This window comes from Orbicella faveolata, unplaced genomic scaffold, assembly GCF_042242905.1.
Source record: "Orbicella faveolata isolate gen_17 unplaced genomic scaffold, um_ofav_v1 contig_34, whole genome shotgun sequence".
NCBI classification, from domain to species: Eukaryota; Metazoa; Cnidaria; class Anthozoa; order Scleractinia; family Merulinidae; genus Orbicella; species Orbicella faveolata.
In genome coordinates this window covers 26,661,342-26,688,131 of record NW_028301563.1, presented here as the reverse complement: position 1 = coordinate 26,688,131, position 26,790 = coordinate 26,661,342, and the positions used below count along the sequence as shown (strand labels likewise).

At 39.9% G+C, this 26,790-nt stretch overlaps 4 protein-coding genes across 4 annotated transcripts; 2 read left to right on the top strand and 2 right to left on the bottom strand.

Moving 5' to 3' along the window:
• Nucleotides 1-7,131, bottom strand: LOC110055448 (uncharacterized). Its single transcript, XM_020761841.2, has 2 exons — nucleotides 6,987-7,131; nucleotides 1-3,274 (listed from the first exon to the last, which is right to left on the bottom strand). The coding sequence occupies exon 2, from the start codon at nucleotides 3,186-3,188 to the stop codon at nucleotides 1,275-1,277; it is 1,914 nt and encodes a 637-aa protein (XP_020617500.2). The 5' UTR covers nucleotides 3,189-3,274; nucleotides 6,987-7,131; the 3' UTR covers nucleotides 1-1,274.
• Nucleotides 7,132-7,147: 16 nt separating this feature from the next.
• LOC110055420 (survival of motor neuron-related-splicing factor 30-like) lies at nucleotides 7,148-16,414 on the top strand. Its single transcript, XM_089271868.1, has 10 exons — nucleotides 7,148-7,272; nucleotides 7,382-7,447; nucleotides 7,889-7,930; nucleotides 9,833-9,927; nucleotides 10,543-10,633; nucleotides 12,180-12,274; nucleotides 12,444-12,510; nucleotides 12,936-12,998; nucleotides 14,025-14,111; nucleotides 15,285-16,414. Exons 1-10 carry the CDS (start codon nucleotides 7,213-7,215, stop codon nucleotides 15,363-15,365), a joined length of 747 nt encoding a protein of 248 aa, XP_089127994.1. The 5' UTR covers nucleotides 7,148-7,212; the 3' UTR covers nucleotides 15,366-16,414.
• A 686-nt stretch (nucleotides 16,415-17,100) lies between these two features.
• On the bottom strand, nucleotides 17,101-20,870 carry LOC110055459 (carbohydrate sulfotransferase 2-like). Its single transcript, XM_020761853.2, has 2 exons — nucleotides 20,614-20,870; nucleotides 17,101-18,784 (listed from the first exon to the last, which is right to left on the bottom strand). The coding sequence occupies exons 1-2, from the start codon at nucleotides 20,640-20,642 to the stop codon at nucleotides 17,575-17,577; spliced, it is 1,239 nt and encodes a 412-aa protein (XP_020617512.2). The 5' UTR covers nucleotides 20,643-20,870; the 3' UTR covers nucleotides 17,101-17,574.
• Nucleotides 20,871-23,169: 2,299 nt separating this feature from the next.
• Nucleotides 23,170-25,758, top strand: LOC149105504 (uncharacterized). Its single transcript, XM_089271865.1, has one exon. It carries the CDS (start codon nucleotides 23,549-23,551, stop codon nucleotides 25,262-25,264), a length of 1,716 nt encoding a protein of 571 aa, XP_089127991.1. The 5' UTR covers nucleotides 23,170-23,548; the 3' UTR covers nucleotides 25,265-25,758.
• Nucleotides 25,759-26,790: the final 1,032 nt, after the last annotated feature.

The following is a 26,790-nucleotide window of genomic DNA, read 5'->3' as shown; positions in this document are numbered from 1 at the left end:
TTGCAAAATTAACAATTTAATCACCAGCAAGTCAGAATTTCACCCAAGCACATAAATTGTACGCACAGCTGTCCTAATGTTATCAAGAACAGATCAATGCACGCATTATCGGGATAAGCACAAATACAAATATCAAAATGCTTGGTGAGAGCGAGTCTTCTTTGTACGGACTCTTGAGCTTTTTGCATGCCTGCTGATAAAAAAAAAAAAAATGCTTTTGCTTGGTGAACTTGCAGTGTACAATGACGTGAACTTGTCGCGACTTAAGCCTGGTTTTCGCCACGCCATACGCACAAGCCTAGGCAGTGAGGACGCCCACAACACAAGCACAAGCAAACGGTAATGACGACACGCACAACTTAGGCAGATCAAAAATTTTTGTACCTCTTGTTCTTCTCAACCGAGAACGCCCTGCTGTAAGCATAAACATAAACACCGTCCTCCATCTTGCTTTACTGTGATTGGCCAATTACATACTCTAGGCATTCGTATGTTTTATGTTTGCGATGTGGATGTCCTTACCACCGTTATGCTCACGCTTTTGCTGATGTCGTATTGAAAACTAGCTTTTTACAGACTAGCACCTTTAACAACAATAAAAACTCCTTTATAATCAATCCAACGAGTTTACTACAGAAAATATTATACGTGTTCAACATCTAAAATAACGCTAAGAAATGCAGGCGGAGCCCTAACGTATGCCATTTGCTTAAAAAAACCCTTTTCGTAATCAGTTTTAGAATGATGCCTTACGTATATCTAAAGTGAGTTGTGGACTTTTGATTGAAGTCTTTTACTCTAACTACTAACGATGTACTGCATAGACTGCAAAGTAGTTGCTCATACCAACACATCAGATCACTGTTATATTAACACCACAGTCGAGTGTTAATATCACCTCAATCTTCTTCAATTTCTTGAACAAAAGGTAACTATAAGTTTCTTATAACTTACTTTAACTACAATTGAATCTAATGTGCATAAGCAAGTGCACTTTGGGTTTTGTGGGCAGCCTGCGCTTTACAGGAGCTCAGTCACGGCAGTTTGAGTTACTTCGGCCGCGTACAGAATTAAATTTTCTTCAATTAAATTGAAGAAAACCTTGAAATATTAATTGATTAAGATGGAAAAACACCAAAAAGATGATAATAAACCACAAAGGAACAAGGATGGTTAAGGATGGAGAAGATTGACACGGATTACAAAAGACGAACTTGAATCATTTAGGCTAAAGTTATCAAGATGGGTAAACCGTGGCATGGCTCCTTCAATACTTACTGCACTACGTACACATGAACGGTTTCCTCCCTAGTGTGTTCCGACATGTGTCTCTTGAGATGGTGTCTTGACTTGAAAGCACCTTCGCAGTGGCTGCACTTGAAGGGCAGCTCATCGATATGCGACAACTCGTGTAACTTCAGGTAATCTGCCGATCTAAAAGCCCGGTCGCACTGCGTACATTTGTACGGTTTCCCTTCCGTGTGTGAAAACATATGCGACTTAAGATGGGCTTTCAACTTGAAACCTTTTCCACACTGAGTGCATTTAAACGATCGCTCATTGGTGTGTGATAACATGTGTCTGTTTAACTTATATCCATTTGGGAAAGCCTTTTCGCACACACTGCACTCCAACGGCTGTCTAACAATCGAGTGTGAAGACATGTGTTGGTTGAGATTTTGTTTCATTTTGAAACGCCTTTCGCAATGGCTGCATTTAAAGGGTCTTTCCTCGTTGTGTGCCACCATGTGCCTAACGAGATTCCGTCTCAACCTAAAACTTAGTTCGCATTCACTGCAATTGAATGGCCCTTCTTGTTCAGACTGATTGCGGTGAGTAGATTTACGACGTGGCTTCTCTGACTGACGAGGCTTCTCTGTTTGGTGAAGCTTTTTGGTGTGTTTTTCAAGCTCCACACTTCGAAGAAAACGCTGACCGCAAAGAGGACAGGCAAATTGGAATTCAGTGCTATGTTTGCTTCTCTCGTGCTGATAGACATTGGCGGGAAATCGAAAGGTTTCCTCACAAATCCGACATTTGTGAGGTCTCTCAGTGCCGTGGACCACCTCGTGTTGAATTTGCCTTGATTTAGTCCTATGGCCTTTACCACACACACTGCATTTGTAAGACTTGTCTCCGGTGTGGAGCTTTTCGTGTTGCAGAAGAGATGACCTGTGAGAAAATTGTCCATTACAAAGAGTACATTTGTAGGGTCTATCAAAGTTATACGTCTTCTCCTTGATGTGAACCTTCTTATGACGCTCAAGAGCTGGGGCATCCCTGAATGCCTTGTCACATTCGTTACATTTAAACGGCTTCTCCGTGATGTGAGTCTTCTTATGACGCGCAAAGGATGAGAAATCTGTGAATTCCTTGTCACACTGTGTACATTTATAGGGCTTTTCGCCAGTGTGAGTTCTTTTATGACGCAAAAGCGTTGTGGAGTCTGAAAATGCCTTGTCGCATTGAGCACATTTGTACGGTTTTGCTTTACTATGTACCACCTTATGACGTGAAAGGGACCTTTGACGTGGGAATTGTTTGTCACACTCAGTACATTTATAAGGCTTGGCATCAGAATGTGTCACCGTATGGCACTTGAGGGCTGAGGAATTCCTGAATGTCTTGTCACATTGAGTACACTCAAAAGGTTTCACACCACTATGCCATCTTTTGTGCACTGCAAGAGATGAACTTGCAGAGTACCTTTTATTGCAAACAGTGCACCAGTAAGGCTTAACACCATGGTGTGTCCATTGGTGTTTCAGAAAAGCTGCATTGTGAGCGAATTCTCCATCACAAAGCGAGCACTTGTAGGATTTCTCTCTGTTATGTGTCTTCATATGCCTCAGAAGCTTCGCGTGACATACAAATTCCTTGCCACACTCGGAACATTTCCTAGGTTTTTTGCCACTATGAGTCCTTTGAAGATCATTGTGACTCCTCTCTTGCGCGGGAACAACATCGGTGTTCACCGTAGAAGCCTCATTGCACTCGGCACATTTTAAGGAACTGTTGGTGACGTTTTGTTTTCCCAGACTAGATGCACTTTCGAATGAGGTGCCACACTGATTACAAATGCGTTTCTCCACAACACTGTGTGTTTCACAGTGCTGGTCTAGACTTTGGGAATCTGTAAAGGATACGTCACATTGGATACAATGGAAATTCTTCTCGTTTGGTTTCATCGTGTACCTTGGTCCCGTTGTGTAACAAATTACTTTACATACTATAGGAACTTGACTATGCAGTTCATTTGTTACCACCTGTTCACCTGTCATGAAAAGAAAACAGAGTGTGACTGTTGTGTAAAGGTCGCTGCAATGATTCGATTTAGCGCCCTCCTTCCAATAAGTGCCCCCATTCAAATAAGCGTCCCCCTTCGAATGTGTTTTCATTAGTAAGCATCCCTATTCCAATAAGCGCCCCTATTCTAATATTATAGCATTACAGTGGGGTCAGAAAACGCATCAACGGAGGTTCAACTTTCTTAATAATGCCGCATCAAAAAACAGTGTTCTTCGTCTGAGTTTCCCAACTATTATGTCCATGTGAATGCTTAATTCCTTCAAACGAGTGATCTCTTCTTCAAGTTTTGCTTTGAACATTCGGGTGTTTCTCAAAAAAGAAATGAGCACCCTGTCTCGAATAAGCACCCTCTTTTGAGGTACCAAAAGTACATGTAACTAAGGGTTCCAGGCGCAAATTGAATTATTATGGTAAGTCTGCACCATACCAGTGGCCCATACAGCCAAAGGTTATCTTGGGATGCTAGTCTATTGCAGGGTATGACAATATAAATAGTGTCAAGCGCTACACACTCGTAACGAGCTTTGCTGTGACGGCTTCCTTCATGTTCTTCCTTTTTTCGCATGCTTTCTGCATGTCTACTGTGGTTATGGAAGAACCTGTGTGGATAACTTAAGGTATATCAGGAAGGAAACATACATGTCGTATATCTGAAAGATTTCAACTTTTTTCAGATTTAGAGAGAGCTCAATTGTCACATTTCACATACCTAAATGTTCGAGATTATCTTCAATTGGAATGATCCCCGAAGAAGTTTTTTCAGGTTTAACCACACCCTCTCCTGCCTGGATTTCCAGAGTCTTTGAACCCTCCCTCCCAAGAGAATTTCCACAAACCCATCCATCAGGAAGGTGTTTTTTTTTGGGGGGGGGGTAACCCATTTCTATTTGGACACATGGACAGTGAAAGGTCTGTTGACGGTGTTGAAAAGAAGTTCACTTTATTTATTTTGTAGTATACAAAGAATGACTGGATTTAAATAACAAGATATCCTAGCAGGGGTTGGGAAGGGGGTGGGCCAGATTTCTTTGAATCATGAAGCAACCAGAGGTATTGCTGAATTCTAGTCAAACACAGGGCTGCTCCTGTAAAATGGTTGCCACTAAGGGTCTATTTACAAGAAGGGAGGGTTACCCTAGCAAGCAGGTTAACCTTAGCTGGAGGGCAAAAGATAGCCTGGGTTTACAAGCAAAATTTCACGGGTAGGATAACCCTACAACCCGGAACAACTTAATGCACGGTTACACTCAAAGGGCCTGGAAACAATTAGAAAGTTCACACGGGTAGGCGGGTTAACCCTACCTGGAGTGTTTACGAGGGAAAATGTTAACCCACCTGCCAGGGTAACCCTAGCATGCAGATAGGGTAACCCGCCTACCCGGGTAACCCTAGCTGCCTTGTAAACACAACAACGAAAAAAGAGGAAATGTGTGAGTGCTAGGGTAACCTGCTTGCTAGGGTAACCCTCCGTCCTTGTAAACAGGCCCTAAGGTAAATTTGGTCGCCAAAATCTAGGCTTTTCAAAGACAGGCACTTCGTGTCACTTTATATGAGGCCAATAACGTCGACAACAACAATCCTAAATTGAAATCCAACACACTCGGCTATCGCTCTATAGATGTCAGCCATGTGCCACTGTTAATTTGTTCATACCACATTCTGACATAATCTGTGATCAATAATATTACTCAACTGACACACGGCAACAGGGATTTATTTGTTAAATAATTTGTAATCGACCTTGAGCTACATATAAATCTTTTAAACACAAAATAATGGCGGGGTTTCCTTTTTGGGGGGTCAGTACATACTCTGTATTATGCTTAACTATACCGGTGTCACAGTGATATGTGTATCCCCGTGATATGTGTATCCCCGCACACATATCACTAGTGATATGTGTATCCCCTGTGGGGATACACAAAACACTGATACGCGCCTGGGCATTCAACGAACAAAATGGCGACTCGGTTGCGAGGTTCCGACGAGCGCTGTAAAGAGTAGAAGAAACCAGAAATGAATTCGCGCCCAACGGAGCAGATTAGGATTTCTTGAGTTTGGTTGAGTTCCAACCGACTCGATTGTATATCTGACTAAAACTTCGAACAGCGGATACGCATATCACTAATTATTTCATGGCGCAGTGATCTCAGTGTGTATCCCCTAAACACAGCCGTTAGATTGGCTATCTACCTGATCGAAGAAAATGGCCAATTATTACCGAAACATGCTGGCTGCTTACTCGCTACGACGTTTATACCCAGGTTGAGGTTTGCGGAGTTTGCAACTCGAATGTCTAAATATCTAAACTGAAATCACGTGCAGGGGATACACATATCACTAATTATTTCATTGCGCAGTGATATGTGTATCCCCAGAAACACAACTGTTATAATATAGCGCATCAACCTTGTCAAAACTGCAGGCAATATTAGCACCCGACGTTTTTACACGGCTTGGGTTCACTGAAGTTTGAAACTCGATAATTCCACTAAAAACGCGTGCACACGTGCATGGGATAATAAGGGATACACATATCACTGATTATTTCATGAACTAGTGATATGTGTATCCCCATGGACACAGCTGTTATATTGGCTTTCTACCCAAGAAGAAAAATGCCCATAACATTTGCATTGTCAAAACTGGCTTGCTAGAAATATTCACACCCGGCATTTATTCATAGCTTGGGATTTCTGGAGTTTCACTGACCTTGGTTGCACACCGTTGCCGACCGCATGCAGGGGATACACATATCACTAATTATTACATGGCGCAGTGATATTTGTATCCCCTAAAGACAGCCATAATCTAGGCTAACTGCCAAAGAATAAACGTCGAATATTATGAAACGTGCTAGCAATATTCGCAGTATAGCAATGTTAATACAGCTTGAGACTTAACATATCTTACAAAAAGTCGAACTGAAAAGCAGGTGCAGGGGATACACGAGTGCCACTAATCATCTTATGGCGATCGGGTCGAAGCCGTGATATGTGTTTCACTCCACGAATAATTCAGATGCAAACAAGGCGATGAACAGTGGAGAATATGCGTTACTCGAGGGGTGAGAATGCACCGCGTCGAACCGCGCAATTAATATCGTCCTAGAAATCCGGTGCCGTGAAACTCAAATTGAAATATATCTAGATCCATTTGGTGTTCAACTTTAAATTCATTATATCCTGTTCGCAGAAAACCAGTTAGGATCAAGAACACAATTCCAGCAGCAGATACGTAAACTTTTTCAACTACAAAAATTGAGATTTGTGTTTTAAGCCTGTTTGGGTTAGTCATTCGTCCAGTAAGCGACCGGACGACTAGAGCACTTTCAAGGGGGATATTGCTTTTTAAAGTAGAGGGGAGGGGGGTGGGGGATACACATATCACTGGTCGCCATTTTGGAGGGGATACACATATCACTAGTGATATGTGTGCGGGGATACACATATCACGGGGATACACATATCACTGTGACACCGGTATTCACTTCTTAATTCGCCACCCATTTTATTCACTCATAATAAACTGTTGCTGCTACGGGAAAGTTACTCGGGTGAGATCGTCTGCGGCACATACCACGACAAATTTTCACACAAAATGTACGCTTACATTTGAAGATCTTTACGGAAAGAGTTCCGAGGAATCGGTGAGGATATACAGTTAACCTTACTTACCTGGAGCTTGAAGTTGACTTGAGGTATCGTTTGGAAGAAATCAAGCCAGAGAGCGGTGTAAATCGAGCCTACGAAAACAGCGCTATTTTACGGACGCTGAACAGTCGCCACAGAGATTGGACAGAACGCTGAAGACGGCTGGGACGCGGTCCTTAGTGGCCGGGCCTCTCATACGGGAGCTCTAAGGTGCTTAGCGGCCACGCTCAATGTTTTCTTGAAGTCAAAGATGGCGGATGCTAGAGAATTGCAGACAAATTTGACAGAATATCGCGCTCAATTACGACAGGTGAGTTTCTTTCGATCAGAATTACGAGAGTTCGTTCGTTTACCATGTGAATTCTTTTGTGACTAATCATTCTGAAAGGAAATAAGAAAGAGAATCTATTTTATCGTAGGTTGAAGCAGCATTAACCACTGATCCGGATAATGACGAACTTAAGAAGTTAAAAGGCGATTTACAGGTTTAATTTCCTAGTTTAATTGTTAAATTTCCTTTTCTTAGTCCTTTAAAATGTAGTAGCGTTGTCCAAATGCCCATCACGACCTTCCGTCCGTCAAGTTGTGGAAAGATTTTTTTGCAAAACCGCTTGATATATATACTCAATGCAATTTTGCAGTATCATTAGTAAGCTTTTATGAGCTTACAGTGTACATGTATGAGACTTAAGACTTAAAAGGACATTCCCTTTTTGATCTGCACACGTCTCTATGATGAGAAAAATAGGGAATGTCCCAAATTAAGATCAGTGTCAACATTTAGTTTGACTGTAAAGTTCCATTTTTGCTAGGGAAGTTTGTAAGTTTGCCTCACAATTATGGTAAGGGGTTGTCATTGCACAAGTTTTTTCTTGAAGGAGGATAAAACAATGGTTTGTAATAGTAAATTTTATTGTCTTAAACAGGAAGTAATAACCCTTACATTGGATCTTCTGAAAGTGAATGAGGTAAGACGCTTTCTTTGATACAAAATAGCAAAGAAGTATTGTAATAATAGATCTAGAACAATGATGTTCAAATGTACAAAAAAGTTCTTCCATACTCAAAGTTTTCAAGGCTTAAGTTTGAAGTTTTGCAATACAAAGGATCTTTTGAAAATCCTGCATAGGGATTTTGAGAAACAAAAGCAATTGACAGTATATCCCTCTGTGATGTTACATGTATAACAGCTTTGCTGTGTAATAATATTGAGGATCTGTTACCAGGGTTGATCATGATAAAATTGGATATAACATTCTCTGGTAAAAAAATATTGAAAATCATAAGCTTTCAACAGCCAGTCTACCGTCTTTGGTAGATAAAAATGTTCATCCATGTTGTGATTTGTCCTCTTTCCTGAAAGGTTTTAGTTTATGTGGTGGCTCACCAACAGTTCGTGTGTTTGTTGCTACAGTAGCAGGCTTTTAGCCAGAATTTAAAATGTGGGCATCCAAAATGTGCCATAGGGTCTGTTGAAATGTACAATTCATAAAGCAATGAGAAAAATAAAACAATTTTCTTTAAAAAGTGGGTGTCCACAGGGACACCCATCAGCTGATCTGGTTAAAATATAGTTAAATGAAATTTAACATAGTTAACGACTAGGAGCTAGTCTGGTCAGTAGCGTTTTTATAGGCGGTTGTCAGTGTCTTGGCCGTCTGTGAGCGTTTGGTTAGCGTTTGGTGCGTTTTGTAGCATTTGATATAGTTCAATGAAATTTTACATAGTTTATGACCAGGAGCCAGTCTGGTCAGTAGCGTTTTTCTAGGCGTTTGTTAGTGCATTGGCCATCTGTTAGCGTTTGTTTAGCGTTTGGTGCGTTTCTGTAGCGTTTGCAACAGTCATATGGTCGTGAGAGCCCTGGGGCTGACATTGTCCAGCGCTTTATTTGGTTAGTACATGTGTTGTCGTCCCATGTGCTCGCAGTGTGTTCATCGCTCTGTTAGTGTGGCGTTGTGGATTGAATTATAGTTTAGCGGTTCTTGGCGTTCCCTCCCTATCCCCCCCTTTCTTTTCAGCATTTTATTTTATTTATTTATTTATTTATTTATTTATTTACTTATTTATTTATTTTTTTTTTTTCCACCAATGCCGTCTGGCTTGAGTGTGACGGGTGCCTGTAGGGGGCTTCGCGCGGGGGGCTCGTGGCTTGGTTGCGGGTTGGGCAGGCCAGTCGGGTGTTCTAGTGCCTTGGGGATGTGACTGCAGTTGCAGCCCCCGGGCTTCGTAGGCACCTTCCCTCCACTAGCGACTTGGGCGTTAAAGCCTGACTACCAGATTAAAACTGTCTACATGCAAGTTGAATCCACTCTCTGGGGGTCTTGGTGTTTATTTTCTAAGGCTACAGATTCCATGGGGTAGTATTACAGTCTTTCCTGTAAAACTGTGAACACCAGAGAAAATTTCTGGTGTGTTTATTGTTTCATGACCAGTCACATGTGAGATGAAACTGCAGAAGGTAACTGGCAAACTGCAACAGCCTGAAAGGTTTGGATTAGTCATGACTTTTGTTCTTTTTCTATTCCAGAAATTTTTGTCTGGTGTTCATGGCTTTTAGGAAAGAATGTAATGACTACATGTTTAGGCAAACTGTTTGTATTGTATTTTTGAATGTGATGTCAACTCAAGAGTAAATTCGCAAGTGACTCTGAAAGTTTGCTTTTTCAATTTTGGTTTGGTTTTTGGTAAGTCCTGTTTTTTGAGCATAAAAAATAAACACAAATACATGTACACGTGATGGTAGGCTGCCAAAACGATACATGTAAAGGTAACATATTAACTGTAATAATTTATACATATACACTGTAAGTTGAGGCATGGCCTTTTTCATTTTTTTTTTTCATTTTTTTTTTTTTTTAATCTCATGTTAGAAAGGAGGGGTTGGAGATGTTGCAGCGTCAGTAGGACCAGGTGTCAAGTGGAAAGTAGGACAGAAATGTCAAGCTGTTTGGAGTCAGGACGGCAAGTAAGATGTTCTGAAATAAATAATTGGTAATTCAAAAGGATCTGTGGCTGTGTGGCAGAGTGACCAGTTCAAAAATTGTAAATTGATAATAATTCAGTGCCAAAATATACTCAGTTACAGTATGTACATGTACTGTCAGACGTTTCTGGCCTTTGCTATTCTTCAGTGGCACTAAGTTTAGTTTTGAATAAAGATGTGCTGTGTTGTTATGTATTGTTTTCCCTATTTTACACTGTAACAGCATGTTTGTAAGAGATGCAGTAACCTAGTGGTTAAACTGTAGTTAAGCAACAACAACAACAACAACAAATTCATTGTACAGCTGCATGTGCACATGCTCGGTAACGCAGCAAGTTTGATGGTCATATTTTTCATTCCAGAGCATGTTTTAAAGTCAATTGAAATTTTACTTGCAGCAATTACATGTATTATGGGTCTATTTAAGGGCTGGAGAGGGTCGGTTCAGAAGAGTTTGAGTGCCTGTGAAAACCTATTAATATGTGCAACAGGAGTATCATTATACATGTACCTCTCCCTTTGTTATAGGTTTAAATTAATTTAAATTGATTATGATTTTGTAATTGTGTCAATTAATGATGTTTTTGTGTTTTCTAGCTATTATGATGCGACTGTCGATAGCATATCTGATGACCTTACAACATGTACAGTTTCATTTGAAAAATATGGAAACACAGAAATTGTTAAGGTGAGGCAGGGTCTGCTTGTGTAAGATCAAGAAATTATTTAAATACAGAGCAGTCCTGTAAAACAACCAAACTAGCTGCTACATATAGTGCTGTTTAGCCATTGTACCAAGAAGGGGGGTGGTTGGGAGTGCAAGGGGAGGGCAGGGGTGGAGAAGTGGATTTATTTGCAATAGCTATTGTGTGCTCTTCTTATATTATTGTTTTGTATTCATACAAGTATATAAATTTATCTATTTTAGACTTGCTTCACAGCGTAGAAGTAGTGTTTTTTTTCTCCTTTTTTTCTTCTTACGTGTGCATTTGTGCTTTAGTTTTCTTACTGACCTTTCTGGCAGAAAAATATCTCTTTGAACATTTATGAACTTGTTGGTAAAAAAATCAAGTTCAATTTGAAACGTGAGATACAGTGTACAGTGACTGTCATGTACAATGTATACATGTATCATCTTCATGCAATCATTTGAACAAGGCATGCAATCCTGACTGACCTTTTGTCTACCATAACTATGTAGAACAAATATCCAGCAATTCTCTGTATTCTATTGAGGTCCTAAATTTTTTAATTCTCTTTCACCTGAAATTTCTGGCTCTTCATCACTTAAAGGGGCTACGTCATGGTTTGTGCACATTGAAAAGTTTAGCCTCAATTTCAAATTTGTCGTTTGTAATCCGTGTTAATCTTCTCCATCTGTAGCCATCCTTGTTCCTTTATGGTTTCTCATTATCTCTTTGGTGTTTTTCTATCTTATTAAACTGTTATTTTCAGGTTTGCTACCATTTAAAGGTAATTTTGTATGTGGCCTAAATAACTGAAAATACTGTGACGAGCTCCTTTAAAACCTACATTATCGTTAACACTTAACTCTGTCATTAAGTAACGCTTGTGCATTAATTACTTTATGTAATATACATGTAGTCATCTGGCATTTCTTGATAGGGAACCTAAGCTTCCAAGCCCTGTGGTTTTTATTAGGTTCCTTCACCATTTGTTTTTCCATCCCACAATATATAAATTGAAGTTTTGTATCTTACATGTAATTGTAATCTTACATATATTAATTTTTGTAATCTATTTATCAAATGTACTGTAATTCTGTTTTTGTTTGTGTGGCAAATCAAAAAAATAAGAATTATAATTTGTAAACATGTTATACATGTACAACTATAAACTGAGACCTTACATGTAACACAAGAAAATTCTGACAAGGTAATGCAGAGCCTGCGTACATGTATCAACATAGTTGTATGAGAGCCCTCCCCCCCCTCCCCCCCCCCCCCCCTATGTGGGGCGGGTTCAAAATCCAGCCTACAGTGTTGTTGGTTCTCCCCTTGTTCAGACTGTTTAAATCATGGTCCTGAAAAACCGACATTTCCAAATTTGATTTTAACCTGTGTCTCAGAGACGACCCACATGAAAACCAGCTTCAGTACACGTAGGACTGTACAAACTTAAAAAATCTTGTCTGTTTCTACTGTGCAGTACAATGATTGTGAACATATCCACCAGACAAGAGTGTACAGTAATCATCATTATCTTTAAAACAGGTTTCATCATTAAGAGAAAAAGATCAAGCTGGCTCAAAAAGACCTGCTGAAACTGGGAAAACTACCATAGCAGCAAGCTCATCAAAGAAATCCAGGTACGCTTCAGAGTCTTGTCCATAGAATGCTACATATACAAGGAAAATATCTTCATTTAGCCATTGATGAGAAGACTTGTACATTGCATCTGTATGGTTAAATACAGTGCTGTTAGAATTTGGATGTGATGATATGTTAGCATTGTGAATGTCTATTTTCTATTTTCAGGGCCGACGAGGATGCCCTTCGAGAACAGAAAAAGAAAAAGATGTTAAAAAAGAAACAAAGAGCAAAAGTGAGGAGCCTTATTGTTGTGTCTCGGTGTCAGACTACATCATTTAACAGTGGCTAATAGTTTCAAGTTGTTTTTGGTACCTTTACCTGAATGTATGTGGTGTATGAAGTAAGCGGTCATAAAATTGACACTTTTGTCTTTACTCTAGGAAAGACTTCTCTGCTTCCGTCTAGGAAAGACTGTACAAGTTTGTATTCTCCAAGGCAGACATGATTAGCTAGTCACAGCCAAATTTCACTTTTTTGTTCTTAGCTGAACTCTCTTTGAATTGGAGAACAGACACTATAAATGCAAAATTCTGGCTAAAAATAAAAGTAGAAATGCACAAAGTTAATAATTATAGCCTACAGTAGATATTTGCATATTGCACTAATATCAACATGATCTGATTGCATTTTGTTAACTATGAGCATATTGCTTGACAGGAAATTGAAGAACAAAGAGAAAAAGACAAGCAAAACTGGTTGGACTTTTTCAACAATTCCAAGGTTTGTCATCTCACTAGGTTATTTGGCTTGCTCTTGGCTAAAACATGTGGAAAGGCTTCATATTGAATTTTTATTGTAATTTGCAATAATTGCCGGTTAATACGGTTGCAAATACAATTTAAGACCCACTGAAGCCTGGTCCTCACTAGCGATCCAAGTAGAAGCATGAGCATAAGCATAAACATAAAAGCCGCTCATGCGCGTAGTGAGGAGGTCCAGACATGAGCATACATGTACATGTAAGACTAAGAATATCATTTGAAACCTTGCATTCTTCTTATGCATATGCTTATGTTGCTATTGCATCCAGTGAGGACATGTTGGCATACATGTAAGCATATGCAGAAGGCTTACAGCCAATCAGCAAGCAGTTTATGGTTATGTCAACCATGTCCTCACTAAACATACATGTAAGCATGAGAATAAGAAGAATGCTTATGCTTATGCCTATACTTATGTTGCAGCCATCCTCACCGGTGTTTAAGCTTCTTATGCTTATGCTTATGCTTGCATCGCAAGTAAGGACCAGGCTAAATTTACAGTACACACTGTACATTTAAATTTTGCCCATTGCCTTATTTCCACCCGTTGGTTGTGTTCTGTTTCAATGCTCATGAGAAAAAAAAAAATTGCTTAACAACCCAAGTGACTGCGTAACAACCTAAGCAATTGCTGTAAACAGGACGATCATAAGTAAATGTAGAGCTCAGGGTTCAGTTGTTCAAAGGGTGGTTGATAGATCGCTATTCTAGTGGATAAATGTTGACAAAACAAACCGGATAGCGTTATTTACTTCCACCCTTTGAACTTCAAATAATTTGATCCAAAACCTCTGTACCCATTGCGGACCTATGATTCATGTACATGTGGTTGTTGTAAGCTGTTTTCCCCACATGTTCAGTATTTACATGTAGGTTTAAATAGACATGGGTACCAATTTAACCCAAGCCATACCGAACATCCCTTGAAGCACATAATCACAATTACGTTTTAATATAATATTAAATTTTGGTGTCTTCATTGTAGGGTGGTGGCTCGAGCAAATCAGGAAAGAGTTTGAAGGGTGTTTCAAAAAAGAGCATATTTGCCTCTCCAGAGTCGATTCAAGGAAAGGTAAGTCTTGTCAGGTCTTTGTTCTCTACAGCATTTCCATGATTCTTTCAAGGCCCTGACCCCCCCCCCCCCCCCCTCCCATATTTCTTTTCTTTTCTTTTTTTTTTTTTCCAAAAACAATAAAAATTAGAAAATGTTGTTTGTGTCTGGAACGACTCCAGTGTAGTCCCTGCCAGAAAAAGTAATGAAATCTATGCGATCAGCAAACCAAATTTTTCTTCTGGGTATAATAAGTCAGAAAAAAACAAAACATGTGGCAAAAAGTCTTTGTAGGTACTTTGTAGGAACTTTGTAGGAACCCGGGTTCCATGTTACTGTTCATAAAGACCAAGTACATGTAATCGCTGGGGGAATTCCAAGAAATTGAAGTCGTTGACAGAAAGGGAAATTACAAATAGTGACCTCAGAAGGGCTCGAAGCCGAACCGCCCGATCCAATGTCCAGTCAGGGTTTGCACACACCTTGAAAGTCTTTAAATTTAAAAATCAAATTTCAGGCATGGAAAGGCCGTGTGAAATATAGAAGTGTATATTACATTGGACTTTTGAAAAACCTTGAAATTTGCTATTTGGCTGTTTGGCTAATAAGGTGAAAAACGTCGCCGCATGCAGTTCATACAAAAAGGAAACGATCATTGATAGCTTTTCGCTTATCTCTGTATTGAGTGTAACTACAGAAGACTTAGACTCGAAACAAATCTGTTAGGTATCCCTTAACATGCTAGTGCCTTAGTGGCATTCTTTTTTTATTGGATTGAGTCATTGAGAAATTGGAATTGTGTCCCGGAATGATCTTGAAAAGTTCTTGAATTCTTAGTCCAAGTCAAGAGTACAAACTCCTTCCAGTGCACTAACCATTTAGGTCACCATCACTCACTGACACTAGACTAGGACAACCTAACAGAATTCTGGGAGAGGGGGAGGGGAGCGGGGGAAGGGAGGTCTGCATTGGACAAGCATCCCATCCAGGAAGGGGTAGCGTTACTCTTTGCCGCTTCATGCTGAGGTTGACCGGGATAAGCTCCGGAAGACTGCGCCAGTTTACCTGTTTGGCTTGAGTTTGACTAGAACTAGAATGAGTAAAACAACCAACAGGAGTTGAAAAACCTGAAAGAAGAAGACGAAGAGAACTTCGATAACGTATTCGTTATCTTTGTTGTTGTCTTTCTTTTAGGTTGGTGTTGGTACATGTGGCACTGGTGGACAACCCATGACGCAATTCACACAACCGGACAAACTTGTTTACAAGAGATGATAACATTCAGTGCTTCTCAGGCAATAAATGTACAGAACACTTTGAACAGTTCAGTTTTCCATACAAGCTCAATGCAATGTTGAGCACTTTTGTTCTGAGAGAGGGCGAATCTTTTCCGACTCATCAACAAGATTTTTTTCGTATTGATAGATCCAATTGTCTCCAGTTAGTATCTCCAGAAGAAATGTATAGAACCGGGAGGGGGAATTTGAATGCTCGTGTCAAACGTGTAATACTGATTTCTGTTTTACAGTTCTGCTCTTAATTTTCTCTTTTCCAGCAGTTTCTCGGAGCAGACTTTTATCGAAGTCTGATAAGTGGAGATAAAATCCGATAGGAAATCGCGCAATTTCATTTTTTAGCGGACAAAAACCTCGCACCAGCATAACTTTTAGTATATCATATTATTTCTAAAAACTTAAGTATAAACAGTTACCTGAAATAACACCAAAAACAATTGACCATGGGAACTAGAGAAAACAAATTTCAAAGTTCAGAGAACATGTGCAAACACAGGTAAAATTTCGTCATCAGTTTCATTTCACCAGTTTCATATGAACTTCAAAATTTGCTTTTGACATTTGGTGTTCTTTGAAATGATTTCTTTTGAGAAGATATTTAAAATAGTTGCTTAAAAGTTTGCTATACCAGGTAAAAAATCTTGGTACAGAGTTTTTGTCCACTTGTTACTCGAACTTCTGACGGATTCCTTCTTAGATTTTCTAAATTCTTTCCTAAAAGTAGTTAAGCAAGCGATCATCAAAACTTCTTGCTTTGTGTGTGAAACTGAAAAACTGATAAGGATACATCACTTCATCCATCACACCTTTTATCCAAACCATCGAAAGCTATCTGCGAAAAAAAAAAAAATAACCATCGATTCTGTGCATGCAATTTTGTGTACTAAAACTTGTTGACATTTATTTTGTCTGACTGAGTGTGCTGATTGAGCCACAATTTGTAGAAACCCAGTATGCACAAACATGTATCTCCATGATGTATTTTTATTGTCCATATAATAATAAAATCAAAGGAGATCTATGGCCAAACTCGTGGATTAAGTAATCTAGAGATGAAACATATTGGTCAACTTGCAATTACTGGTGTATTAGTAAATGCTGTTAAAACAAGCTGGGTTTGTACCATGCAAGGTCGCATTGAACTCACAAAGTGTAGGTTTTTTTCGTTGGCTTTTTTTTTTTTTTTTGCACACATATTACAAAGACATACTTCCAGAATAGCTAGGGTGGCAAAACTGCAGCAGAACATGGAGTGGTGAAGGCTAAGGGTTCTTGGGTCACAGAGGACACTGCTGCCCAACAAATCATAGAGTACTCTCCCCCCTCCCCCTCCCCCTCCCCCTCATCAATATTCGGGCTGGCACCATGCATGCATTGAGTAATAGTCTCGCACTGACTGCACGGTTACTATTCCAATATGGCGGCGGGCTCGGTTACTATTCTAATATGGCGTCGGGCTCGGTTACTATTCCAACATGGTGTCGGACTCGGGCGCTCTCGTACGGGCCGACTAATTACGAACAGTGTCTACATCTGATCTGAGTGAGTGAGTGAGTGAGTGACACATTTGCATATCGGAGTCCCCGCAACAAACACGTTTCTACGCTTCGCGTAGCCACGGGTTTAAAAAGAACATTTATATGTTAGCACGAAAATATTAATTTTGTGCTCTCGAGGAAAGAGCAATATCTGATGATTAAAGTATGTAAACACAGTTGTGACGTTTTTAGATTCGCGCGTATTTTTTGAGAATTACTTTATAAAAAGCAATAGAGCACTTTTTCCGTGTTTACATAGCCTCATCTAAACACTCGGGGGGCTGAGAGGATTCTCGAAAGTTATGCAAACCCGAGACATAGTCGACGGTTTGCATAACCCTTTCGAATTCTCCCAACCCTCCTCGTGCCTGTGGTCCTGTTCCTATAGTTATGGTCCGTCGCTTGCGGCCCACCGGAGCTCCGCTAATTTAATACTGAGAGATTTTCTTTGCTTTAAAAAGACGTTCGTTATTGAATAACACGCTAAATTTAAAGTTTATTTGCATGCGCGGTTTTTTTCTCTGTATTTTCGTAATGTTAATTTTAGAACTTTGTGTCACGTAAAGTTTAGGAGTTTCTGTCACGCAAGGGTTTAATTTATGCTTTTTTGATAACATAAATAGACTAAATAATTTACGCTGTTGTTAATTTTTACAATGGAAGGTCTTTTAGAATCGGTATCTCCTTAGTTAGAAGTGGTTTGCTAAGGTCGTGCTGAAGCTGTTCTGATCCGTTGACAAAAATATACCCGGTTAGTTTCATCAGTGGCGCACAGGCCTCCTCAAACAAGGACACTAGCGGGAAGTCTCGGTCGAATCTCCAATGACCTATCCTGTTAACATCATTTCCCGATACAGTAAAGGTTGCTGCGCCGGTTCCTACAGGCGTTTCACCTTCCACAATCCACTTATATATCGAGTCAACCATGGAGAGGCCAACAAACTTGTACAACTCGTTCGACGTGTTTGCAGCATTACCTACAATGTCTTCATAACGGATCACCTTGTATCGGCCTTTAAACCAGTTTAACCAGTTTTCCTTAGCGTAGTTTATATTGTTGGAAACTTGCGAGCACATTAACTCTGCGAGTTGCATTACTAGTTCCCTTCCTTCCGTGGTTAAAGGACTTGAAGAAAGCAGTTTTTTCTTAGGTCCTCCCATAATGAAGAACTTACGGCCCAGCAGGGACGACACCACAGCACGCGGATCCCTCACCAGATGTATTATCAAACAGTCAAATCTAGCTGGGTCCGCACTGCAGACCCTCTGGAGTTCTTGTATTCCAATGTTTCGTGGCAGTCGAGTTTGCATGACTTTCGCCACGGTTAATTTCTTAGCTTTGCAAGCATTACTGACTGTCTCTTTGGTGAATTCTGGACTAGAAAACCGCCAATAAGTTAGCCTCTTTAAACTCCTCACGGATGGAGGAATTGCTCTTTTCAATGTAGCGTCCTCTCGAAATCCGCAGTCAAAAACGTCACGAAACAGAGTTGAAAAATCAGATTTGTAGACATCATTAGTTGCTTCATCTAACGGATTCCACTCGTTCCCATAAACATCTCTCCTTAAGTTATTCAGGGGTTCATACAGATAGAACACATCCGGATGCAGGTTAAATAAGTTCCCAGTGAAGGTTGAGCCAGAACTCATGTGTGTTAAAATGATCACATTCCATCTTTTGGTGTCTGTAGCTGCTGTAGATGGTTCAACTGGAGGGGAATTTCCAAGTTGATTGATTACAGGTTTAATGGCAGGTGTAGGATGGAAATCTTTCTGTATCACAAGCGAAACAACCAAGACAACAGTGGCCGCAATACAAGAAACAAACAAGGCGAGGAGGATTCTATGATTACCATTGCAACTGAAACAACAGCAAGAACAACAACAACATAATTAAGTCGAGTCAAATTAATTTTACCATCAAATCCCTTTTAAGCCTCCCCTCTTCTCAAACAAGCGGCCACTCTCTAATGATGAGTCTTCCTTTTTAGAGCAAGAATCATATTAAGCCCCCTGTCTCTTTTTAGTTCCAACCTCCCAACCCCTTACCCCACGTTTTCGTTCACTGCTGCTGGGACAACAGAACCGGTTTCTTGGTAAACTTTAATTGTACCAACTTCGTTGCAATTTAACGAACAGTATTACCGGACCATGATATAAAATATAACTGAGTCTTGTACAATGGCTCTATGAATGTGTTAGACATTTAAATTATCTGTGTTTCTCTTATGCTTTCACATAACGCTTTGTACAAAAATTGCTGTGTTAAAAAAAAAAATTCCGAATGTTTTATTTTATAATACCAACTACCAAAAGAAAAAATAAACTCAGCCGACGATATGATAATTCCTAGTTTTATAAATCCCAGAGTAGTCGTTTCTCCCTTCCGTTTTCACCGTAGTTATTTTGCCGTTTTTTGACCGGTCTGTTATATCTTCTCTCGACTGAACCCAGCATTATCCCGGCGTTCAGTGTTCCTAAAAGTGTCCCATGATCGCTCGCGGGGCCAATTAGAGTCCAGATCATCCCTCGACCAAAGCCGTTGTTAGGCAACTTGTTAACACGATGAAAGAATGTGCCCTCTATCTCCTTGTCTACGTTGAGTTGTATTTTTATTGCATATCGATAAGGGGTCTTAACAATTTTCAATCCAGACGCAATAATATCAAATGCGTAAAGTGAAAGAGTTTGGACGGTCATCATTTTCAAATGTCTCAAAAAAAACACTAACAAAAGTCAAGAGATCATGATTGTTACAAATAATGTAAATTCGAATAGATGTGCACCTGTCTTCCCTAACCCGGTAGAGGTGGAATACCCGTGATTTTAGTTGACTTTTTTGTTTCTTTTGATGCCAGCGTTATTGGTGACTTCTTTTCTTGATATAGTAACTTTTATTGCTTCCATGTCTCCTGTGCAAGGACTTGAAATTGGATACTTTCTAGTTTGGGAAGCAACTATAAAACTTTTCTCGCTTCAGAAATACTATTCAGTTTGTATCTTTGTATTATATATAAACACGTCCAATGAATCTGCCCATTTGAATCCGTAAAAATCCCATACAGAGAATGAGTGGCCATGAAAGGGTGGAAATTTCATTTCACGCCTTCGCTCAAAAAAAAAAAATTGAACATCGTTTGGAGTATTCGTGTGACCAGTTTTCCGTTGAAAACGTAGTGGTCACACAAGCCACCATTTCCATCAACGTGTAGAGAACCGCCATTTAAAATCACGAAAATTTTAACATCTTTACGAAATGTCGAGACAAGCTAATATAAGTGCTTTAAATTTTTGAAGTACTCATGATCAAATCGAAACGAAACCCGCATTTTTCGCAAGAAACGTTTTGTTTAATACCTTTGTTTTCATGCCCTTATCTATGCCTTTAGGTAGTTTTCTCAATTGCTCAATAATCGGACATGAAGTCGTCAAAAGGTCATACAATGTTTTCTCATCAATTTTCCTTTTAAAATTGTCATAAGATTCTGTTAGCGGAAAAATGAATAGCGCAAAGTTTTTTTTCAGAAATATGCTTCAACTAACGGAGAATAAGCATAATAAGATTATTAAAATACACAATGATTTTCTGCATAATCAGGAAGCAGATGGAACGAGTTAACCTAAGTTCAGACCCAGCGACATGCGATAAAACAACAGTGTTCGATATCCTATGATAATAAAGTATTTTACCTTAAAGTCAAAGGCTTGCTGCTCCCCATGTTCCCTTTGTGGTTTTGATTGTATGACGTTCTCTGATAATTAATTGGTTGATCTATAGCAGTGGCGAAAGCAATTCAAGCCATCAGGTACAATGACTCCAGGGAAACAGAGATCCCTGGTAAAAATTTTAATTCTTAATGATTAAAATTATTTAGCTCTTATTAACCGAGCAGGAGGTCTGTATGGGAGAATCTCGGCCGAGGTCGTGAGTACAGACCAAACACAGTGAGGTCTGTACACATGACCGAGGTCAAGATTCTCCCATACAGACCGATTTAGCTCGGCTAATACGATGTTATTATATGGCAAACAAGAAAACTTTAATTCGTTTAATGTAACTGGTTTGCTGACATTTTGCTTCGAAACGACGATGAACTTGACTTAAACCTGCCGAAATTTGATCGTCCTCTTTACTTTTTTTTGTCATCAGGCTTTTTGGCACTTATATAAATGATTAAGTAGAAAATAGAAGAAAATGGCGAGCACTTTTGCATTTTAGTTTGTTACTTTTTCAACGCAAAATTAAACCGGTCTAGATGCCGATCTAGATGGGAAGATCTAGACCGCGGTCAATATCGATTTCAGCCAATCAAATTCGTGAATTCGGTAGTTCCCAGGCCTTGCGAGACACAGCCATATAATAAGTCTTTTTAATAACTTCCTGAAGACCCTGGAGAGAACCAACGTATATATCGCGCGTGGCACAAGAAGCCACAAGAAAAACCACGAAAAGTCAAGAAAATGCTTTTCAAAATTAATGTGGACAACGTGTAGAACATACGTGAAACACGCTCGAAAATGCGAAAATCGAAAAAACGGCATATAAATGTTACTAACGTCTCAAACGCCCTAAGGACAATGAAGACTGTGTGAGGGTAACGCGCGTGGATCAGCGTGACTGAAGGAAGAAGGAATTTACGAGCGCTTAAAAAGGAAGATGCTCTTTTAGAGTTATGTTAAAAGCTGTATGAATTCTCAAAACAGTTAGGTGGGCAATCGCAGTTACACAAAAACATGGAAATATTACAAGATCTAAAAGATGCATTGCCACGGGTGGCTTGGAAAGTTCGATCAAAGAATTCTGTTTTCAGCGCTATGTCAAAAGCTCGAGTATCGCGTCCTTCACATTTCCCAAAAATTTATCATGGCGTGTTTCGCTGCCTTTGAGCGAAACAAACTTCACCAGTTTTTAAAGATTGTTTCCTTTTCACCTAAGCGCTCGATTTACGCTTTTTTGAGTTTTTCTTTAGTCTTTGCCTCGTTTTTTCACTGATTTTAAGTTTTGTTGGCTGTTCCTATATTCCAAAAGGAACGTTCCTCAAGTATCGACTGTTCCTCGTTTTTGTGTTCCTATTGACTATAAGAGGACCAGATTTTTTGCATGGTAGGAACAAAACGTTCACTCTAGTGTAAAAGAGGAACATTTCGTTCCGAGTTCCCAGCTGTAAATGGAACATATTGTTCTCAAACTGATAAATTAAGACTGTTTTGTTCCGAGTTCCTTTCTGTGCATGGAACACATTGTTCCGAAATTGATAAACTAGGACTGTTTTGTTCCGAGGTCCCCTCTGTAAATGGAACACACTATTCCCAAATTGGTCATTTAGGACTGTTTTGTTCCGAGTTGCTATCTGTTGATGGAACACATTGTTCCCAAATCGGTCATTTAGGACTGTTTTGTTCCGAGTTCCTATCTGTAAATGGAACACATTGTTCCCAAATTGGTCATTTAGGACTGTTTTGTTCCGCGTTCCTATCTGTAAATGGAACACATTGTTCCCAAATCGGTCATTTAGGACTGTTTTGTTCCGAGTTTCTATCTGTATATGGAACACATTGTTCCCAAATTGGTCATTTAGGACTGTTTTGTTCCGCGTTCCTATCTGTAAATGGAACACATTGTTCCCAAATCGGTCATTTAGGACTGTTTTGTTCCGAGTTTCTATCTGTTGATGGAACACATTGTTCCCAAATTGGTAAATTAGGACTGTTTTGTTCCGAATTCTCATCTGCCAATGGAACATACCGTTCCCAAATTGATATTTTTGTTCCGAATTCCCATCTGTGAATGGAACAGTTCGTTCCCAAATTGGCCACTTATTACGAAATATAGGACTGTTTTGTTCCGAGTTCCTATCTGTAAATGGCACATATTGTTCCCAAATTGATAATTTAGGACCTTTTCTTCCGAGTTCCTCTCTGTGAATGGAACACATTGTTCCCAAATTGGTCATTTAGGACCGTTTTGTTTCGAGTTGCTATCTGTTGATGGAACACATTGTTCCCAAATTGGTCATTTAGGACTGTTTTGTTCCAGTTTCTATCTGTTGACGGAACAAATTGTTCCCAAATTAGTCATTTAGGACTGTTTTGTTCCGAGTTTCTATCTGTTGATGGAACACGTTGTTCTCAAGTTGGTCATTTAGGACTGTTTTGTTCCGAATTCCCATCTGTGAATGAAACAGTTCGTTCCCAAATTGGCCACTTATTACGAAATATAGCACTGTTTTGTTCCAAGTTCCTATCTGTAAATGGAACATATTGTTCCCAAATTGATAATTTAGGACCTTTTCTTCCGAGTTCCTCTCTGTGAATGGAACACATTGTTCCCAAATTGGTCATTTGGGACCAGATTTCGGACCATTTCTCTGCGCATTCCTATTTTGTTCCCAAATGGAGGTGTACTTTGTAAGGCAAACAATAGGGCGCGCTCAGACCTGCTTGGGCAAGTTTGGTTGCATGTCACTGTCATGAATTTTGCACAATAGTAATGAGGGCGGGCAAGTAAGGGCATGACTTGGCAAATACAAACATATATGCAGTTCCTTTGCTTGTCATCGGCTCCTTGGTTATGGGTCAGATTTAAAGGAGATCGTGTTGGCCAAATGCTCTTCAAAAGGCAAAAATGAGCAAGAAGTGCAAGGTCAATTGGTCGGATATCGATGGAGCATCACCCAAACCAAAACGGCTTCACTTGGAAAAGGATGAAACCGACAGCTTGTATCACTGCCCAATACAAGAGTGTGACCATGGTGGATTTCAAAGTCAAAGAGGGTGCAGAAAACACGTTAATACCAAGCACAGTTGGTTCTTTTATTTCGATGAAAAGCCCAATTCGAAAGAAATCACAGATTCGCTAAAGGTAGCAAGAAATGTTCCAATGGTGAACACAATTCAAGATCAAACAAGTGAGACTACAAAACATGCCGGAAAGTTACTTCCCTCATTTTCATTGTCGTGTGACATTGGCGAAGTATTCACGAGATGGTTGACTGGAAGTGGTGGCGGTTGCAAGAAAGATCGCGCAGCTCAACAAATAGTGACAAGATGCTTTAAGTTTCTTAGATTTTGTTGTGAAGACGAGGAAGAGTTGACTTTTGACGTGGTGGACTTTAGTCTGTGTTCTCCAAATTTGTTGTTCGAGTTTATCGACTACTTACAAGACGAATGCAAGCTTGGACATGGTGGACGTTTAGGCTACATAGATGCCATTTCTGAAATGATCGACTTCAGAAAGCTGCATGGCGCATCAGAGGCAGTCTTTCGAAAGTTCTCTGCAACAGAGCTGTACCTCAAAAGAGCGCGAAAGACGGTTGCTAAGATGATGAAATTGCAGTGGACACAAGATTTAGACATCGAAACACTAGAAGCGAGAGGCCATTGGGCAACAATGGAGGAGTTGTTGGAGGTGGTGAAATTCCATCTGCCGCGCTACGAGAATACCGTGAACATTTGCAAATCGAGTCCAACTCAAGTTAACCCTTCAGACTTGACATTTGCCACGAAATTCGTTGCCATGTATCTGTTCATCAAAGTGAAGGGGTCGCGTCCCATGACTTATCAATATTTGACGGTGGACATGATTGCTACAGCTAAGGAAAAGGGTGGATTCATTGATCAGAAAACGTTCAAGACTGCTGGAAAGTATGGATTTGATTCTTTGATTCTGACCGATGCAAACATGCAAGTTCTCAATGGCTACATCTCGAACGTCAGACCTTTGCTTAAACCCCAGTGCGATTTCGTTCTCGTCAACAGAAATGGAGGCCAACATGGTAAATTGGGGGAGATCATGAGCAAACTGGTGTTCGATGCAATTGGAAAGTACATCCATCCCACGCGTTATCACCAAATTGTTGAAACGCAGAGCCTCAATGAGCTCACTAGCGAGGAGCAGAGGATTTTGTCGGAAGACCAAAAACACAGCTCTGCTGTTGCCAAAGTTCACTATCAAAAGCAACGATCCCGTGAAGTTGCTTTGAAGGGTCACGAGTGCCTGCAAAAACTTCAAGGTGCCAAGGGTTCAGAGGTGGACGAGGACGTCCACGCAAGACTCGGAGATTCAACTTCCGACGCCGGGCCTTCAGTTGGAAGAGTGCAAAATATCAACTCCTCCCCCAATAGGGACGCCCTGCCTAAAAGAATCTTGCGCTCTCAGAGGAACATTCGTCGTGTTTTGAAATTCACAAAAGAAGAGGACGATTTTCTAAAGGAAGGGATAACTAAGCACGGGTTTGGACAGTGGACTGCTATTTTGAGAGATGACGATTTCCAATTTCAAGACGGAAGAACAGCGGACTCTCTAAAGAAAAGGGCTGGAATGAAGATGCCACTCGGTTAGCAATTCAACTAGCAAAAAACAACAAATGCACACCAACTAAAATGCAGAGGAAACTGGACCATTTAATTATCGCAATTCGACAAACAGCTAGCCTGTTAACACATCTACGGAACGCGTTTTATAAATGATAAAGTGTAATAAACTCTAATTTCTTGGACACAAAAGTCTATTCTTGTAATGAGTTATCGTAGGTACATGTAGCGTTCTGAGTGCCTAATTCTATTTACTTGATGTGGAAAATTATCAAAGTACTGAAAAAGACCACCCTACGGCCTATCTTACGAGGAAAAAAAACCGCTTTTACTTTTGACTAGTAAAGTATCGAGTTAGAACGTTCTGGGATTTTTTGACTGCTCGTTGACTGCTGGATTGCCTCTTTCGCTTCTTCTTGTTAGAAGTACTAGCTCGAAGTAGTTCAGCAGAGACTGCACAGTCGTTGAAGCTTGAATGAGGCACAGACGCACCACTTGTGCTCGGAAGAGGAGTGATGAAAATACTCTGTACCTCTTCCGTCTCATCCACTCCATTACACTGCTGAGTGATGAAAATACTCTGCTCCTCATCCGTCTCATGTGCATGTTGCTGATGCTTTCCAGTGAGTTTTCTAGACGACTTTTCTCGCCACGTAATTTCATGTCGATGCCTTTTTTTGTCGCAGTGGTCAGCAATCAACAGTTATTTTACACCAAACAATAAACTCGATTAACAAGCCACAGTGACGGTAAATTCGTGTGAGAGGAATTTAGGAAATGATGTCTACTCATGGTCCCAGTAGGGGCTATCAACAACATCAACCAGAACTAATGAGGCAAGCGAAAAGAGTTGAGAAAATATTATCTACAGCGGCGTGTTTTCATCGTGTATCACACAATTATTACGACCCATGTTAAAAACACGAACAAGAATAAATAAACTGAGACAGCTCTCATCTTGATGTTGGGGAAGGTAGGAAAGCGACGTATCAGTGTCACTGGGTTTTGAAGAAAGATGTAACATTTTCTATGTCACCGCAAATGTGGGATGTGGTTCAATAAAAACAGTTGAAACAGAATATAGAAACCAGAGATAAGTAAAATCTTGTATTTCAAAGGCCAAAGGATAAAAGCGCAAATGTTATGCTTTAGTTTTGCAAAGAGATATTAAAACAAATCTGAACATTTTCGCAAAATCCGTGAAATCCGTCCTTTCCGCCGTGATTACAAGAAAGTTTCATCCAACTGCCTCCCAGTACTGGAAGTTTCCACCGAAGGTTTTTCCTATTAATGGCGGAAAGGACGGATTTTACGGATTTTGCGGATTTTTTAATTTAATTTAAATCTTCTCTTTAAAACTGTAAGTATAATATAAATAATATATTATAATATATCATTAATAATATTTTACTTACAGTCTTAAAGAGAAGAATTAAATAAAACCAATTTAAAAAATCCGCGAAATCCGCGAAATCCGTCCTTTCCGCCATTAATAGGAAAAACCTACGGTGGAAACTTCCAGTACCGGGAGGCAGTTAAGTGAAACTTTTTACT